General features: G+C 40.1%; 1 protein-coding gene across 1 annotated transcript; it reads left to right on the forward strand.

Moving 5' to 3' along the window:
• The first annotated feature begins 3,448 nt into the window (after positions 1-3,448).
• Positions 3,449-17,576, forward strand: LOC117425344 (cytidine deaminase-like). The gene is made up of 4 exons (XM_034042205.3): positions 3,449-3,892; positions 10,914-11,025; positions 11,416-11,473; positions 16,579-17,576. Exons 1-4 carry the CDS (start codon positions 3,673-3,675, stop codon positions 16,717-16,719), a joined length of 531 nt encoding a protein of 176 aa, XP_033898096.1. The 5' UTR covers positions 3,449-3,672; the 3' UTR covers positions 16,720-17,576.
• The last annotated feature ends 30 nt before the right edge of the window (positions 17,577-17,606 follow it).

Below are 17,606 nucleotides of genomic sequence, written 5' to 3' on the forward strand. Positions count from 1 at the left end.
CACAATACAGCCCTACATGAGAACATAATGAAGGAGTCTTTAATACACAATACAGCCCTACATGATAACAGAAAAACATTTGCACATTAGAGGAGGCTGTTCGGGTCGTCTATTCTCCACTGGTTCTGAGTAGCTGGTTGATTTCAAAACTTTGACGAGTTCATTCTTGAAGGAGCCCAATGATTCAGCATCCCCTCACCACTCTCTGTGTGCAGAAGTGTCTCCTTCAACAACACGACTAGGTAATCCAATCCATCCCCTCACCACTCTCTGTGTGAAGAAGAGTCTCCTTCAACAACATGACTAGGTAACCCATTCCATCCTCTCAGCACTCTCTGTGTGAAAAAGTGTCTATCTCCACTTTCTAACTGTATCCTCTGGTCCTGGTTTCTGGGCTGCTCTTAAAAGTACTGGCTAGGGTTTGTCCATTTCATTTAAGATTTCAATCAAGTCCTCCTTAATGCTTCTTTCTAAATGGATTCTGTTCCCTAGCTCATTACCTTAAACCCTGGGATTAGTGTGGTTGCCTGTCACTGGACTCTCTCCAAAGCCACAGTGGTCTCACCAGTACATTATACACCTCATTTGTGCTCTAAGACTTTACCATGATAACCAAGCATTCTGTTTGCCTTTTTAAAGAGATGGGAGCAAACAAGACGATGTCATCAATACCTGTGCACTCCTGCTTGTTATTTAGGTGTCATATGTGGAGTTTTGATATGTTTGTATAAACATACTGTCTGTGACTGCACTGGGGTAAAGAAGTCTGCAGCAGGCCCTGCTTTCACATTGCATATTAATGGTCATTTCTCCTGGAAGTGGACATTGTCCCTGCCCTTCAAAAGCTTCTATCCTGTCATCAAACAACCCGCTGCTTCCCTTGTGGTGTGACATGCTTTCAGACAGGAGCATGTTTGAGGTGAAGTGATCCAGAGCGTGTAAGTGTAACAGATTCACAACCCGCTGCTTCCCTTGTGGTGTGACATGCTTTCAGACAGGAACATGTTTCCAGAGCGTGTAAGTGTAACAGATTCACTGAGAATAAAGCATGGGAACTGAGAACTTAATGTAGTAGCAGATGAATATTAATATGCATGTCCACTATAACACATGACAGCACACTTCAGACCTCCATAGGTAATGAATATGCATGTTCACTATAACACATGACAGCACACTTCAGACCTCCATAGCTAATGAAAGTGCAACACAGGTAAGATTTAAATGGTGTTGTTGCCAACACTTACTTTAATTGCTTTCCCTCACTGTCCAGGGACTGAACAATCTCAAATTCCTGTAAGTACATTACATTTAATCCTTAGCTGTGTGTTTTATATACTCACTGAAAGGCTGTGTTGAATTACAAGAAAAGAACTACAGCCCTGGGAATGTCAACAACTGTTTTTCTTGTAATTCTACAGCCTATTGGTTATTTATTTTAGAATACATACATCTTCACACTATATATAGAGCAATAAGAAGTACTTTTGTAATGGGAAAGTTTGTGAACGCAGTCTGCAAAGTAGCAGAGACAATGGATTCCAGTCATGACCGTACGGCAGGTAGAAACAAGGGCCTACATTCACAAGCATGAGTCCAGTCATGACCGTATGGCAGGTAGAAACAAGGGCCTACATTCACAAGCATGAGTCCAGTCATGACCGTATGGCAGGTAGAAACAAGGGCCTACATTCACAAGCATGAGTCCAGTCATGACTGTATGGCAGGTAGAAACAAGGGCCTACATTCACAAGCATGAGTCCAGTCATGACTGTATGGCAGGTAGAAACAAGGGCCTACATTCACAAGCATGAGTCCAGTCATGACCGTATGGCAGGTAGAAACAAGGGCCTACATTCACAAGCATGAGTCCAGTCATGACCGTATGGCAGGTAGAAACAAGGGCCTACATTCACAAGCGTGCAATTTATTGTCACAGGTGTTTTCAGTTCAAATGTAAATCAAATGACTGCTTAGAATTGCAAATAAATCAGCTGGCTTCCCAGACCCTATTCGCCTTTGAAGCAAAGTCGTAAGAGTTGAGGTCACCCACACAGAGGTGCAAAACCAGTGCGTAACTTTTTAAATCTTAAAATATTTATTTAGTCTACATGGATAAACCCTTTGACTAAATACACCTGTACTTATGCAATAGAACTTGAAACCCCATTAGGTTAATTTACATTCAATTAAAATAAAGTGTTTAAAATAATTCTCCCACAAAAAATTGATAATTTTTTAATCTTAGTTAAAATGTTTAACCCTATAGGTCAATATGGTGTCACATGACCACAAACTGGCCAACAGTAACTAAAAGTCAGAAGTTAAATAACTTTTGCCTTCTGATGTCACTCAGCTGTCAACAGTCGAAGCACAATTTCCCTGTGACATCACAGTTAATCAAACAGACATGGACTGCAGATTTCATCTTCTGGAGCAGGGTTTCCAATCCTGGTCCTGGGGACCCCGTGTCTGCTGGTTTTCATTCCAACCGAGCTCTCAATTACTTAACTAGGCACTTCATTGAACTCATCATTTGCTTAATTAGACCTTTTTAGTAGTTTTCAGGTCTTAAACAGTTGTAGCGTTCAAGTTGCTTATAAAATGTTATAGCTAACTTGAAATCGGCACTGTTTAAGAGCTGAAAACAAGTAAAAAGATCAAATTAAACAAATTATCAGTTCAAGTAAGGGTTTAATTAAGTAATTGAGAACTCAGTTGGAATGAAAACCAGCAGACACAGTTGTCTTGAATATCAAAGCTTTTCCGACCATCACCATATATCTGAGCATCTTGTTGGCCTTTTTTATAGCTTCCCTACATTGTCTAGATGAAGACATTTCTGAGTCAACATAAACTCCTAGGTCTTTTTCATAGTTCTCTTCTTCAATTTCAGTATCTCCCAGATGATATTTATAATGCACATTTTTATTGCCTGCGTGCAATACTTTACACAGTGTTTCTTATGGACTTAAGACTGTTCCAATAAAACAGTTCACATTGCTCTAGAAAACAATTGTGCAAGTGGAGGAGAGAAGACCGCATTGGACCTCATGCATGGCCAATACATTTCAGCCTGATAATCTTTTCAATAACTTTTAAAAATTTCCCCCAGGACTAATTATTAGCATTTTACAGCTAGCCCAATTGTTAACATTTAAAATCGGATGGTAAAAGAAATATGCCTATTCTATAAGTATTTAAAAATAAATGTACAACATACACACAAAACATGATGTATTCATGTTTTATAATAACAACAATAATCACAAACTGCAGTTTTCAGACAGAAACGCCTCTTAAAACACCAATCAGCTGCTATGTAGCTAACCTGCCTATTCTGCCGTTATAATGTAACCCATTACCTTTGTTGAACAGCAGCTGAAATGTGTTATTGGCTGTTAGGCATTTAACCTTCTCAACTGGGGAGCAGACAGGCCGTGTTTGTCATTGAACCGGACCTTCTCATACTGAAAGTATAACACAAACAAATTGTGCAACACTAGCAGTGTAGTTACTGTATGGACAGTAGCCTACCAATAATCAAAGCTGTCACCGCCCCCACACTTCTTTCCAGAAACGGTCATGACTGGCAATGTCTGACTAAGCAGTCTCCGCTAAACAGTTTATTGTATTCATTCATAACCGGGAGACCCACGCAGGCAAACACCAATGGCTTTAACACCCGAAGACGTCCCAGTTGCGACAGTGTCAGATGGCAGCCGCGTTGTACCGCTGGAGTCTGGCAGCACGCATTCTCTCACGTCAGAGAAGGATATGATCAAAACCCTGCTTCACGAGTGCCTGCAGGCGAAGGAGTTTGCTTACTGTCCGTACAGTAAATTCCGTGTCGGCGCTGCCCTGATGACAAACGAGGGGAACATTTTTGTCGGTGAGGAAAGTATTTACATTTTTGAGAATTCGACAGTAAGACGGCATTACTTTATTTCGTATGTTAATAAACTTAACATGTAATCACATTCATACTACAGTTTGTAGCCCAGTATTCACTTAGATGAATATTATAAAAAAAAATAATATTACAATAAAAATAAAACAAGCAGTCAAATAACGTCTGTGACGAGATTGTCCCTGCTGGGTTAGTCATGTTTTTCAAATCCCCACATACACTTCGTTTGCTCAATAATTGCACCATCAGTAGCCAGTGCTTAATTTGTACAGAAGAGGAAGCAATGACAATAATACAGTTCTTAAGAACCTGACATTCAAAATCATAACTCGTTTATTTGAAAGAGTATTGACACTACTGTTAGATGTTACAATCACGTACATCATAAAGTAGGAGTATGTGCAGAAAAATACATTAAAAGCAACCGCAGAGCAAAAAAATAAAGAAAAAATGTGCCTGTAAGTATACACAAGCGTCTACCCACAAGGCAGAGGGGGAACGCGCAGCTCCGGTTTAAAATTAATTTGAAAAATGTAAGGAGGGGTGGGGCATACAACCCCTTACACACCCTAATACATTTGTATTATAACACCAATACTAATAGCAATTAACAAAGAAAGATCAATCAAATGTGTACACTTACCGACTGCACTGGTCTTGCACCTCTGCATAATCACAATTTCAGAAACAGAAACATAAACATGAACTATATACATTCCACTTTGTTGCCAAAAAGTCACACCAGCAATACTGCACTGGTCTTGCAGCACAGCATAATCGGCATTCCAAAAACAGTAAAGTGAACTATATACATTTCACTTTGTCTCCAGTTTTCCAGCAGTATCAGCTAGTTGCTGTACATGCTCGAATCAGAATTGACCAGCAGTTCCCGGGAGGCTACGTTGCCTCTCACTTTCATTTAGTTAGCCACTGTGACTAAAGTAACTTAACATTTTTTACTCACACTGGAAAAACTTACGCCACTTAACAATACTGTAAACAAGTTAAACATACTGTTTCACAAGGCAAAAAGACGTGAATTTTATTTGAAAACACGTAAATACTTAAATGGCAGACCATATCTTTACAATACACATAAACAGTATATGTAAAGGGAACTATAACTCTGATTACCATTTAATAAATGCCAAACTTAGTACCACGTGAAAAAAGTAATTACAGATTTCATAAATTCTGAATAGGTATGCAGATATTCATGTACTGCATAATCCTTTACATTATTTTGACTGTGACGCGGTTTTCTTTCCACTGCAGGACAGTGCTATTAGTGCGTGTTAATATGAATGCCTACCTGACCAACCGCATCTCTAGTTATACAAGCTTGTACTAATGTGATTAATAATATTAGTAGGCCACTAATGTGTTAAAAAAAAATCTGAAATTAAAGCTCAATATAGCTTATCATAGTGAGACGAATCCTTCTTTTTAAAAATAATGTGTTTATTTTACTATTTCCAAAATATATTTCAACACATTTTAAGAGATAGAAAAAAAAAAACCATCTATGATTTTTTGAAGCTGCGTGATTCAGGCTTGCCGTCTGTGAAAATGTTCTTTCGGGACCAGAGGGTATGTTTGAAACCATGACTGCTTCACCTCCCAATCACGGTCATATTTTAGTTGTGTTTACACGGTTGGTATTCCTTGGGCTACATCTTTTGGAGCATGATTCTGATCATTTGTGTGTACATTTTTATTTATTTATTTTTCCGTTTGGATGCCATGTTTTAATTTTCTTTTTTTGCAAGCAGCGCCGTCCGCTCACAGTTTCTAATAAGAGCCTCTGTCCTCCCGCCAAGCACGACGTTTGTGGCATACACTTTACGTGATCAAGCTCAAGGGCTTTCATTGGGCGAAATGAAATCAAACTGAACAGTCTGTATTAATCATCTACCAGCACACGTTGAAAGTAATCGTGCTGGCAGTCTTAAACGATTACATTTTTCAAAGCCTTCACCACCGCGGAGAACTTGGTGAAAAATAGTTGAGCCACAAGGGAAAACGTTTCGCTCGTGGCGACGTGATAATGGCAAGAGTGTTGTGGAGCGATGATGAGGTCCTGGGAGCCGATCAGTCTGAGCAAACGAAAATATCAAGCAGCAGCTGGATGGAACAAAAATAAACTTAAAAGTAGCATCCGAGATTGTGCTTGTTGTCGTGGTAACCTGAAAGGTTACGTCTTGCACGGAGCACACGCTGCCAGTGCCTCCTCCGAGCTTGTTGTATACGAGCCCTCCGCAAAATAATCAAAAAAACTTCACAGAGAAATGTCCAACCACGGGGCGATATAGATAGAGACCCACAGAAAAACAAATAGACTAATAACAAATACTGTACAACCACTCCCTTGTTTTAATCTGGGGCGTCATGGTCCAATAGAAATCATCTATGCAACCCGCTTTTTCTCATTTTTCGTATAAACAGCAGCACACCGTTTTAATTCATACTGCCGAGGGTAATTGCTTCTCATCAACTTAAGTCTCCAATTAATTCCATGAATCTTCCTCTCCTTTCTCAAATGCCCAAATCGCTACATTGAAAGAATCCATTCCTATTACGTAGGAGGCTTGTTGCTAGGGAGTTGACGTCACTGCCCTGTGACTTTTGCTAGTGCATTGCTTAAATAAACGCGTCGGCACGTATATATTTAATTTTCTTTGTGTTATTGGGCAATGTGTGTGTATATAATAACAGTACGATATTAATGATTTGTTGTTAATTGTTCTGTATGTCTTAGTTTGTGATGTGCAGTACAAAATAAAACTAACAGTAATTCGTGAAATTGTCTATGTATAGTGCAGCTAAGGCATGCGCAGTTAGACTGTAAAAATGGGGAGCCAATTCCAGGCCTGCGATATATCCGAATCTGCAGTAGGGTGATATAACAAAGGGTGGGTGTATTTTAAGCCGGTTTGCTATCGCTGCGAACCCTTTGTTTGTCTCACGGTGTGGGGGATTTCATGATGAGTTGGGGGTCCATCCTTTGGGGGGCAAGTGAGTCTCACTTCCCCAACCTCAGGGCTAGGCATCCGCCTCCCTTACCTTCAGGGGGTTCTCACCATGTGAGTCAGAGCGGACCCCCAGCCACACTCTGTCCTGTCGCAGCTCCTGCGCTTATCTTACCTCACTCGAGGCTCTGTTCTATATTCGGCCTTTCTTTTGGGACGTGGCCACTCTCAGTGCTTGAGTCCCATACTAACCTCCATCCTTTGTCCTTATTTCAGATCCCAGGCAGCGTGAAGTCTCAGCCAATCAAGGGTTTAACGAGCGCCCCTTTACAGAAGTCTCAGATGCTGGGTATCTCTCTCTTTTTACCTCCTTTCGTGTCTTGGTCTATCGGGACTGACTTCCTCCCGAGGGGCGGCTCCTCGAGTCATAAGCCTCGTATGTGTTTTCGGTTGCTGGGTCCTTTGCCCCTGGGATATGTTGGCATCATCGCACTCAGTTAGCGACCATTTTCAATTCTAATTTCCAAGTCCGGGCCCGTCGGTCTGCAACTAGTCAGGGCTTCGGCCCACTCCTCTATCCTAAGTCCGGTCCTTTCTAGCCAGCACCCTGTCCTACTAACTGCTCCTTTTTGCTTCTTCTGCCCTAGCCTTCCACCCCCAGCCCACACCCCGTGAATTGTGTATAAAAAATGACAATAGAGTTGCAGTCCTGAAATCATAAAGCACTGTACGATCGTCCCCGCAGACTGTCTCTCTTGTGCGCACTGACTTGCAGAATGGATACAATTATGTTGAGAATTTTAAGAAAACGAATTTGAGAGCAAAACATTTTATGAGATTTGTATCAGCCTAGGGTGTGGCTATGCCTCAGAAGCCCAGAGGTGACCAGGCACAAATTAAGCACTGCTTGAAGACAATTAGGAAATATAACACTCCTAAAATATAATAGCTGGAACCAATCACCCTTCAGTTCCTGTATGGTAGCGCACAACAATAAAGAGCTGAACCCCGAGCTCTGTACTAAAGCTGGGGATCAGCTCATCCCCATCTTTGCAATTGGTACTGAGTTAATACGGAGCTCGGATGATCTTGAGATAGTACCATGTTAGCGAGACCACAACTTAGTACGCAGCTCCGTACTGAATCTACAAGTTCAAGTGATCAGTCCATATCGAGTGGACTGAAATGCGGACTAGAAAGTCCTGCAAATCTGTACTAACTTAATCCTGATTGTGGCGTACCAAACGATGATCCCGGTACTTGGTTTAACTGATCGGAACAAGTTAGACCGATTAATGAGGACTAACCTATAAACCCTTCTTTACTAATCCGATATGTAGAATTCAGTGATAAATATTAAAGGGATCCCTGTACAAAAAGAAAGATACATTTGCATTACATCAGTGTGATTCACGCAAACATATTTAAGTAAAAATAAATCACATTTTATTTTCAATATGGAGGATTTTAGTCTTTTCGTTCACATTTCAAACTGGCAGATCATACTTGCATTTAAGCTGCCCACATTGCTGCATAGGCACAGAACATTTAATTGCATGATAATGGACAATTAGTTGTTTAAAGTTAAAGCATATTAACTGACATGTTATTGAGTTAAACTGAAAACGGTATCAAATGTACATGCATAAAAAGTTTATTTTAAATGTACAGTCTATACATATAATTAACTTATTGTGAGATACTTTATTCTCACGTATCTGATTGCCCGAACATGACGGACATGAGAAATGTACAGAATAAAGTTTTCAGATGTACTTGTCATTTCAGGGGAAAAATGTAGCAAAACACTGTAGTAAATGCTTGAACGAGCAAGCGTCTTATCCTTTACAGTATTAAATTAATCCACTTCAACAGGATCATCACAAATCTGATTTGGTACATGCAATCAGGATCCTGGTTAGTGTGATGATTAACTTCTGGTATGCTGCAATCCAGATTAGCAGGTGTACTAATTTTAGTGGACTAAACCTGCTTAATCCACGAGTTAGACACAGTGGACGATGTGGTGCTGTGGTGGGGTGCTGCGCTCCTCTGCATGTTTAAGTGTTTTATGTGGTGCGTTATTGTTGGTGTGTATGTATGGGTGCACAGGGTATAATGTGGGCTATGTAGCACAAGTGATTTAAAATGTATAGTTGTATTTAGGCCTAGAGATTGCACAATCACTTCACATGCAGATATAATGTGTATTAATATGTGGCACAGGGATTGCACAAATTAGTTCACATGCTGGGATTCAATTGAATGATTAATTAGCAATTGAGTCCCGGCACAGCTGTATAGATGCACGAGTCACTCACTCAGGGTGGAACGAGAGATGTGAGTCGTGAGACAAGAGAGTCAGTATACAAAACAATTGCTACCCGTGCTGGTTTTCCACCAGCATGATACTAGTTTTGTTTTGTTTTGTGTCTGTGTTGTTTGTTTATTTGTTTTGGCCACCGTGCTGTTTTGTTTGTAAAAGTGTTTGTGTTTTGTTCAACCCTTTTGTTTAAACCTTTTATTTATTATTTACAATAAACTCGCACAACAGCGCTTCATTTGCTCACAGTACTGTGTGTTTCTTCCTGGCCTGCCATCACCACACAAGCTATCCTGTGACAGGTACGCGGTAATTGACCCCAAGGTGTATAATTGTACGGTGTTAAGTTTCCTATCTGTGTAGCTCATTTATAATTGTAATTGTAACACAATAAAATGTGGACAAGTCCAAGGGGGGGTGAATACTTTTGAGAGCCACTGTAACACTGCGAGGAATACAAGCTTCCTATACCCTCCATTGCAAACTATAACACTGCGAGGAACACAAGCTTCCTATACCCCCCATTGCAAACTATAACACTGCGAGGAATACAAGCTTCCTATACCCCCCATTGCAAACTATAACACTGCAAGGGATACAAGCTTCCTATGCCCAACAAGTGGGCACTCACATGATCTAAGCAGTGATAAAATACAATTGGACATTTTCCCCATATTTCTCAATTTTCTTTTTAATTAATAATAAGACTGTGGCAACCACAGTCACACAAATAATGTGATATCACATACTGTACAGGACATGCAAATGCATGATCGCTTGCCAAAAACATCTGTATTTTAAAGGACATCTAGTACTGGAGTTTTCATGACATGAGACTGGATCCTGGTAAACATCACAGTGAAAGTGAACTGTACTTTACGGAGTTCAAGGTTAGCATATGCAAGCAGTGTTTGTTTCCAATATTTTATTTTAAAGCTGTAGTGTTCTAAAAAGATTCAACATATATACTGCCTAGCCACTTATTATGACCAGTCTACCCAATTGGATGTGTTGTGTTCTCCTGGTATACCCTGGTACCTTGATTACTCTGGAAAGCCAAACAAATGCCATAGTTTACCTGAGCATTGTTGTGGATCAAGTCCACGCAACAATGTTGCCCTTGTACCCTGAGGGTGATGGCTTCTTTCAAGACACCCATCCACTGTGCCAGAGTTGTGCACAAGTGGTTTGAAGAGCCTGTCAGTCTTCATGCATCTTCCAATCCCTGGATCTCAATGCTTTGTCTACCTCTCTGCATCTTCCATGGGTCCAACAGATCTCAATCATCTGTCTCTCTGCATCTTCCATGGGTAAAGCAATCCCTCGATCTCAATCCTCTGTCTCTCTGCATCTTCCATGGGTAACAATCCCTGGATCTCAATCCTCTGTCTCTCTGCATCTTCCATGTGTAACAATCCCTGGATCTCAATCCTTTGTCTACCTCTGCATTTTCCATGGGTGTAACAGATCTCAATCCTCTGTCTCTCTGCATCTTCCATGGGTACAGCAATCTCTGGCTGTCAATCCACTGTCTACCTCTGCACCAGCACATTTTGAATTCTCAGTTGTTTGGTTCTAGTTTTTTAAAATGAACAGGTGTTTCACCATTCTCAAAAAATAGGAAGTAATTAAGAGTGGAGTAAACGCTTTGAAGATATGGCCCATTGTGTCTCATTATTGTAGTAAGATGATTTTGTTTGCTGTCCTTCAGGATGTAATGTTGAAAACGCTTGTTACAACTTGGGAGTCTGCGCTGAAAGGACCGCAATTCAAAAAGCCATTTCAGAAGGGCACATGAACTTCCGAGCAATCGCCATTGCAAGGTAAGGCACTGAGGTCTGTTACTGGTATAAACAGGGGCAGGTCCTGAGATCTCTAAACCTGCTTTTACTGCATTTTCAATTGTATGAAGTCATTTTGTAATGTTGCACAAAAGGCCCTGATTTAATGATCTGAACAGCTGCAGCATTTCAGTTTGCATTGGTTAAGATCAATTGAATGGCTGCTACTTTATTTTCTAGATGAAGGGAATATACTCTCCCAAGCTTGCATTGTATTTGTATTTTACTCATGTGAGAGCAAGACCTCTCAAACACACCCGCAGTATTTTGCATTGTCAGCAGCAATAACATTTGATATGTTCTATGTGATTTTAGCTAGTGTCATCCCTGGACTTTGCTTCACTATTTGGTTGTGTGCTTCATATTTTCCAGTGATTTAGAAGACCAGTTTATCTCTCCTTGTGGAGCTTGCCGACAGGTCATGAGAGAGGTAGGGTTACTAACAGCAGGTTTTGTTGTTTTTTGTCACCAGTCAGCACTGGTTCCCCGCTTTGGTTTTGCTTGTTTTTTATATTTGAATTCAGTAAAGAGTGAAGTGCTGTGGTAAGGAAGCTGCAGTTTAATATTTCTGTATCAATCCCTCTGGTTTGAGTTTGAGCTGCTTTGAGCTTGTCTGAGAATCTGAAGAGCCAGAACGGAACAGCCTTCCTCATTCCATTCCACCATGTGAAATGGTGGAATGGAATTCAGTAAATATGAGAGATATGAGAGAACAACAGGAGTCTGAGGAGCTGGCACACCCGAAATTCTTGGAATGTTAAAACTCTAACAGACAGAAAGCCACCAGAGAGATGGAAGAGGGTTGAAACAGCTGGGTTCAGATAGGCAGAGACAGGGAAAAAAAGAAACACAACCACCAGAAATCAAAACAGCAAACAAATTTGGCCCACTTTATAATTTAGATGATCAAAACCAACATGAAGAGAATGAAAGGAACAACATCCATGATCCTGTAAACAGTGCTGGCCAGGCAGAAAAAAGAAGGGATGTCATGATTGTTGTGGACTCCATATTGAGAAACACAGCAAGTTCAGTGCGCAGTCTGGACCCCCTTACAACAACAGTGTGCTGCCTTCCAGGAGCCTCTGTCATGCACATCACTGAGAACGTGGACAGGCTCCTACAACGAACAGGAGACGACCCAGTAGTAGTTGTCCACATCGGTACAAACAACATTGGAAGAGACAGACCAAGATCCCTGCAAAACAAATTCAGAGGGCTAGGAAGGAAATTAAAAGACAAGACCAATCTGTGGTGTTTTCTGGGATTGCCGGCACCTTGCAAAGGAGCATACGGCCAGCTGGAAATAATTAATCTGAACACGTGGCTGAAATCGTGGTGCACACGGGAAGGCTTCAAGGACTATCTATATAGGTGGGACAGACTGCACTTAAACAAAAAGGGAACCAATCTACTCGGAGAGGCTCGGAGGCTCCTCGAGGAGGTTCAGAAGCATTTAAACTAGAAAGGAAGGGGGGAGAAATCAACAAAAAAAACAGAAGGGAGACATCAAAACAAGGGCAACAGCTCAAGTAAGACAGCCATTAAATGTATTTATCTAAATGCTAGAAGTCTCAGAAACAAAATGTTAGAACTTGAAGCTACTGCACAAACAAGTAACTACGATGTGATAGGTGTTACAGAAACTTGGTTATCAGACAGTGATGGAGACAAATATAATATTAGTGGGTATACACAGTATAGGAACGACAGACAGGACAGAAGAGGCGGAGGGGTAGCGCTATACATCAAAAATAGTCTTGGAGTCCAGGCACTAAATCTGGAAGAAAAAAACAATGCAGAATCAATATGGGTCAGAATAATGGACAAAAATTCAAAGGGCATAACAATAGGGGCATGCTATAGACCGTCTGTCACAGGATGGCTGTAGGGGTGATGTCAGGCCATGAAATAAAACCAAAACACACAGCAACTGTGGCCGAAATTGAGACGCTGCGGCGCTCAGTGTTTTATTAACACACAGAAAATAAAGGGTTAAACAAAACAGAACACAGCACTTTGGGCCAAAATAAAGAGACAAACAAAACGAACAGACAATAACAAACGCTAAACACACAAGTATCATGCTGGCCCTCCAGCACAATAGCTATTGGTTTTATTTTAATTATTTTTCTCCTTCTCTCTCCTGTTCTTTCTCCCTGAACACCCAACCCCGAGTGAGTGAAACGTGCATCTATATATACTGTTGTGCCGGGATTCAATTACCAATGAATTATTCACTTGAATCTCAGCACGTGAACTAACTAACCCATGCTCACATGAATACATATTACATATTACAACACTCGTGCTAAATATCCCACGTTATATCCCGTGCTCCAATATTTATACACCAACATTAACACACCACATGCAACATATAATACAAAATACACCCTGGGGCGTGGCACACTACTACACCGCCAAATTCAGGCACGAGCAAAATAATCTGTTATACAATGACATTAGAAATGCATGCAGCAAAGGAGAAGCCATATTAATGGGGGATTTCAACTTCCCCCATATAAAATGGAAAAACGCGGTGGGGAGCACGACAGACGAAATTGAAATGGTAGAAATGACAAATGACTGCTTCCTAATGCAATTTGTCAAGGCACCGACTAGAGGGGAGGCAAGCCTTGATTTAGTCTTTTCAAATAACAAAGACAGAAGTGCTTTTTAAAACCCCCAAACTAACAGCTAAAGCTAAGGTTTACAATTTTAACAAGGCAAACTATGAAGTAATGAATCACAGACTAACAGAAGTAGATTGGAGTAAAATAGAGAAAACATCCACAGAAAAGGGATGGGCACTTTTCAAAAATGTAGTACTAGAGGCGCAAAACAATTACATCCCAAAAGTAGACAAATCTAAATCTAAAACTAAATGGCCAAATGGTTTCATATATCAATTAAAAAAAAATATTCCGAGAAAAAAGGCACTTTACAGAGTGTTTAAAAGGGACCAAGAACAAAGTACACAGAAAGAGTACTTGGAACTGCAAACGCAAGTCAGAAAAGAAGTTAGAAGGCCAAGAGAGAGATAGAAATGAAGATTGCTAAGGGGGCTAAAACCAATTCCAAAATGTTTTTCCGATATTATAACAGCAAGAGAACATTTAAAGAAGAGCTAAAATGTCTAAGAGATACAAATGGCAAAAGCATAGATGAAGAAAAAAATAGCAAATATATTTATTACTTTTCATATAGGATTTACTATGGAAATGTCTATTACCACCTTTCAAACGACACTGAAAGATTTACTATGGGAATGTCTACTAAACACAAGGGAGACAAAACTGAACCAGGTAACCTCAGACCAATAAGCCTGACTTCTATTTTATGGAAACTATAATAAGATCCAAAATGGAAAATTACCTATTTGGTAACAGTATCCTGGGAGACGGTCAGCTTGGTTTTAGGAAAGGGAGATCCTGTCTAACTAACCTGCTTGGGTTTTTCAAGGATGCAACATCGACGGTGGATAACTGCAAAGCATATGACATGGTTTATTTAGATTTCCAGAAAACTTTTGACAAAGTCCCACATAAAAGATTAATTTTCAAACGGAACGCAGTAGGGATTCAAGGTAATGCATGCATAGTGGTTAACATGTAGAAAACAGAAAGTACTGATTAGAGGAGAAACCTCAAAATGGAGCGAAGTAACCAGTGGTGTACCACAGGGATCAGTATTAGGTCCTCTGCTATTCCTAATCTACATTAATGACTTAGATTCTGGTATAGTAAGCAAACTTGTTAAATTTGCAGATGACACAAAAATAGGAGGAGTGTCAAACACTGTTGCAGCAGCAAAGGTCATTCAAAATGATCTAGACAGCATTCAGAACTGGGCAGACACATGGCAAATGACATTTAATACAGAAAAAGTGTAAGGTATTGTACACAGGCAATAAAAATGTGCATCATAAATACCATATGGGAGGTACTGAAATTGAAGAAGGAATCTATGAAAAGGACCTAGGAGTTTATGTTGACTCAGAAATGTCTTCATCTAGTCAATGTGGGGAAGCTATAAAAAAGGCCAACAAAATGCTCGGATATATAGTGAGAAGTGTTGAATTTAAAATCAAGGGAAGTAATGTTAAAACTTTACAATGCATTAGTAAGACCTCATCTAGAATATTGTGTTCAGTTCTGGTCAACTCGTTACAAAAAGGATATTCCTGCTCTGGAAAGAGTGCAAAGAAGAGCAACTAGAATTATCCCGGGTTTAAAAAGGCATGTCATATGCAGACAGTCTAAAATAATTAAATTGATTCAGTCTTGAACAAAGAAGACAACACGACAATCTGATTCAAGCATTTTAAATTTTAAAAGGTATTGACAATGTCGACCCAAGGGACTTTTTCAACCTGAAAAAAGAAACAAGGACCATGGGTCACAAATGGAGATTAGATAAAGGGGCATTCAGAACAGAAAACAGGAGGCACTTTTTTACACAGAGAATCGTGGGAGTCTGGAACCAACTCCCCAGTAATGTTGTTGAAGCTGACACCCTGGGATCCTTCGAGAAGCTGCTTGATGAGATTCTGGGATCAATAAGCTACTAACAACCAAACGAGCAAGATGGGCTGAATGGCCTCCTCTCGTTTGTAAACTTTCTTATGTTCTTATGTGACAGTCCGACCCTTCAGCTCTCCCCGTCTGTTCAATGCCAGCCCTGTACTCCCTCTCTGTACACATATAGACTGGGTGCTTCTGAAGGATTTCAATGCCAGCCCTGTACTCCCTCTCTGTACACATGTAGACTGGGTGCTTCTGAAGGATTTCAATGCCAGCCATGTACCCCCTCTCTGTACACATGTAGACTGCGTGCTTCTGAAGGATTTCAATGCCAGCCCTGTACCCCCTCTCTGTACACATGTAGACTGCGTGCTTCTGAAGGATTTCAATGCCAGCCCTGTACCCCCTCTCTGTACACATGTAGACTGCGTGCTTCTGAAGGATTTCAATGCCAGCCCTGTACCCCCTCTCTGTACACATGTAGACTGGGTGCTTCTGAAGGATTTCAATGGAATGAAGAGAGCACTTGGGGTTCTGCAGACAAGCTCAACAGCAGCCTAACGGCAGGTAAAAGCAGATTTAGGGGTAAATGAAGCAATTTACACTTTAATATATAGTAACCAATTATAAACAAATAAAGACAAATATAAAAGTTGATCTTGTAATACATGGAGCCCCATTTCAATGATATGATCAGCTTGATTTGACGTTCCATTATTGAGTGATGGCAGAATGGCTGAAAGGTGTTGTACAACATATATGAATTAGCCATTAACAAATAACAAATATGTAATAATACAGTATATTAGTAACTAGCTGTTAATAGATAATAGACTAAAAAGTGTTCTAAAAATATGATTAAAAAGGGATTTAAGCATTGCATAACGAACAGCACTTCATTCAGAGTAAGATTTACTAATAAAATAATAATAATGTATATCCTTTAAATTTAGAACTGCAAAATCGTGCCTTTTATGAAGTGAGTGCTTATCATGTTTCTGTTTTGCAGTTTGGGACTGAATGGGATGTTTTCCTCTCTAGACCTGATGGGTCCTATTTGAAAATGACCGTGGATGAACTCTTACCCATGTCTTTTGGACCTGACGACCTGAGGAAGAAGAAAGTGTTCAGAGTTCACAATGGGTGCTAGCACCAGAGTCACTGCAGCCCTGTATTGCTCTCTATATTCTCTATTATTTTCACAATATTGCCAAAGATTTTAATATATGGGAGAAAAAAGATGATATAGTCTACCCATTGATAATAACAATAGCAGAATACATTATTATATTAAGGCAGTTTTTTGTATATTTTAGTTTGAAAAATGTCCAGTTCCACCAATGATTGTAATGAAGCTATTTAGCATTTTATTTTTCAGTTCAATACATTTTAAGTTATAAAAAAAGGTATTTGTGAAAAGATAGATGTACACTGTTTTGTTTTCAAAATTAAATAGACTTCGTTTTGATGCAGAATTCTTTCAAATGCGTTGTTAATGGTAAGGGCCAGAAGGTCCACCGCAGGCCAGACTGTGTGCTTTACCTCACCGCGTGTCTGGCCAGTAGGGGGCCGCTGTAGCACAACGAGGAGACTTCCCTAACCTGAAGTAGCGCCAGAGTCAATGCAACACTCCCTGTGGAATCCCCAGCGGAGCCCGTTAGCTTTGCACAGCCAGGGTGCAAATATCCTCTGAATATGAATCATTATTTAAAACACACACATGACAAAGTGACACAAGAAATGAAACCACTTGAACTACAATCCTAACAACTCCTCGGGACAAACCAACTGCTTACCTGCAACTGTTACCATAGGAACATCGTTTTATTATTGCACCCCTCTCCACAAAATTCAAAAACTATCAAAACTGTATGTACTTAAATAAGTCTAACGCTGCATCAAATGATATAAAGCATTTGGTTGTGTTTATCACAGATGTATGTTTGTTATTTGGTACTTCTTAAAAACTGCTAAATGGATGTCCATGTCATTAAAATTGAACCAATTCTTTGTGTGAATAACCTTGTGTTCAACACA

Source organism: Acipenser ruthenus, chromosome 20, assembly GCF_902713425.1.
Source record: "Acipenser ruthenus chromosome 20, fAciRut3.2 maternal haplotype, whole genome shotgun sequence".
NCBI lineage: Eukaryota > Metazoa > Chordata > Actinopteri > Acipenseriformes > Acipenseridae > Acipenser > Acipenser ruthenus.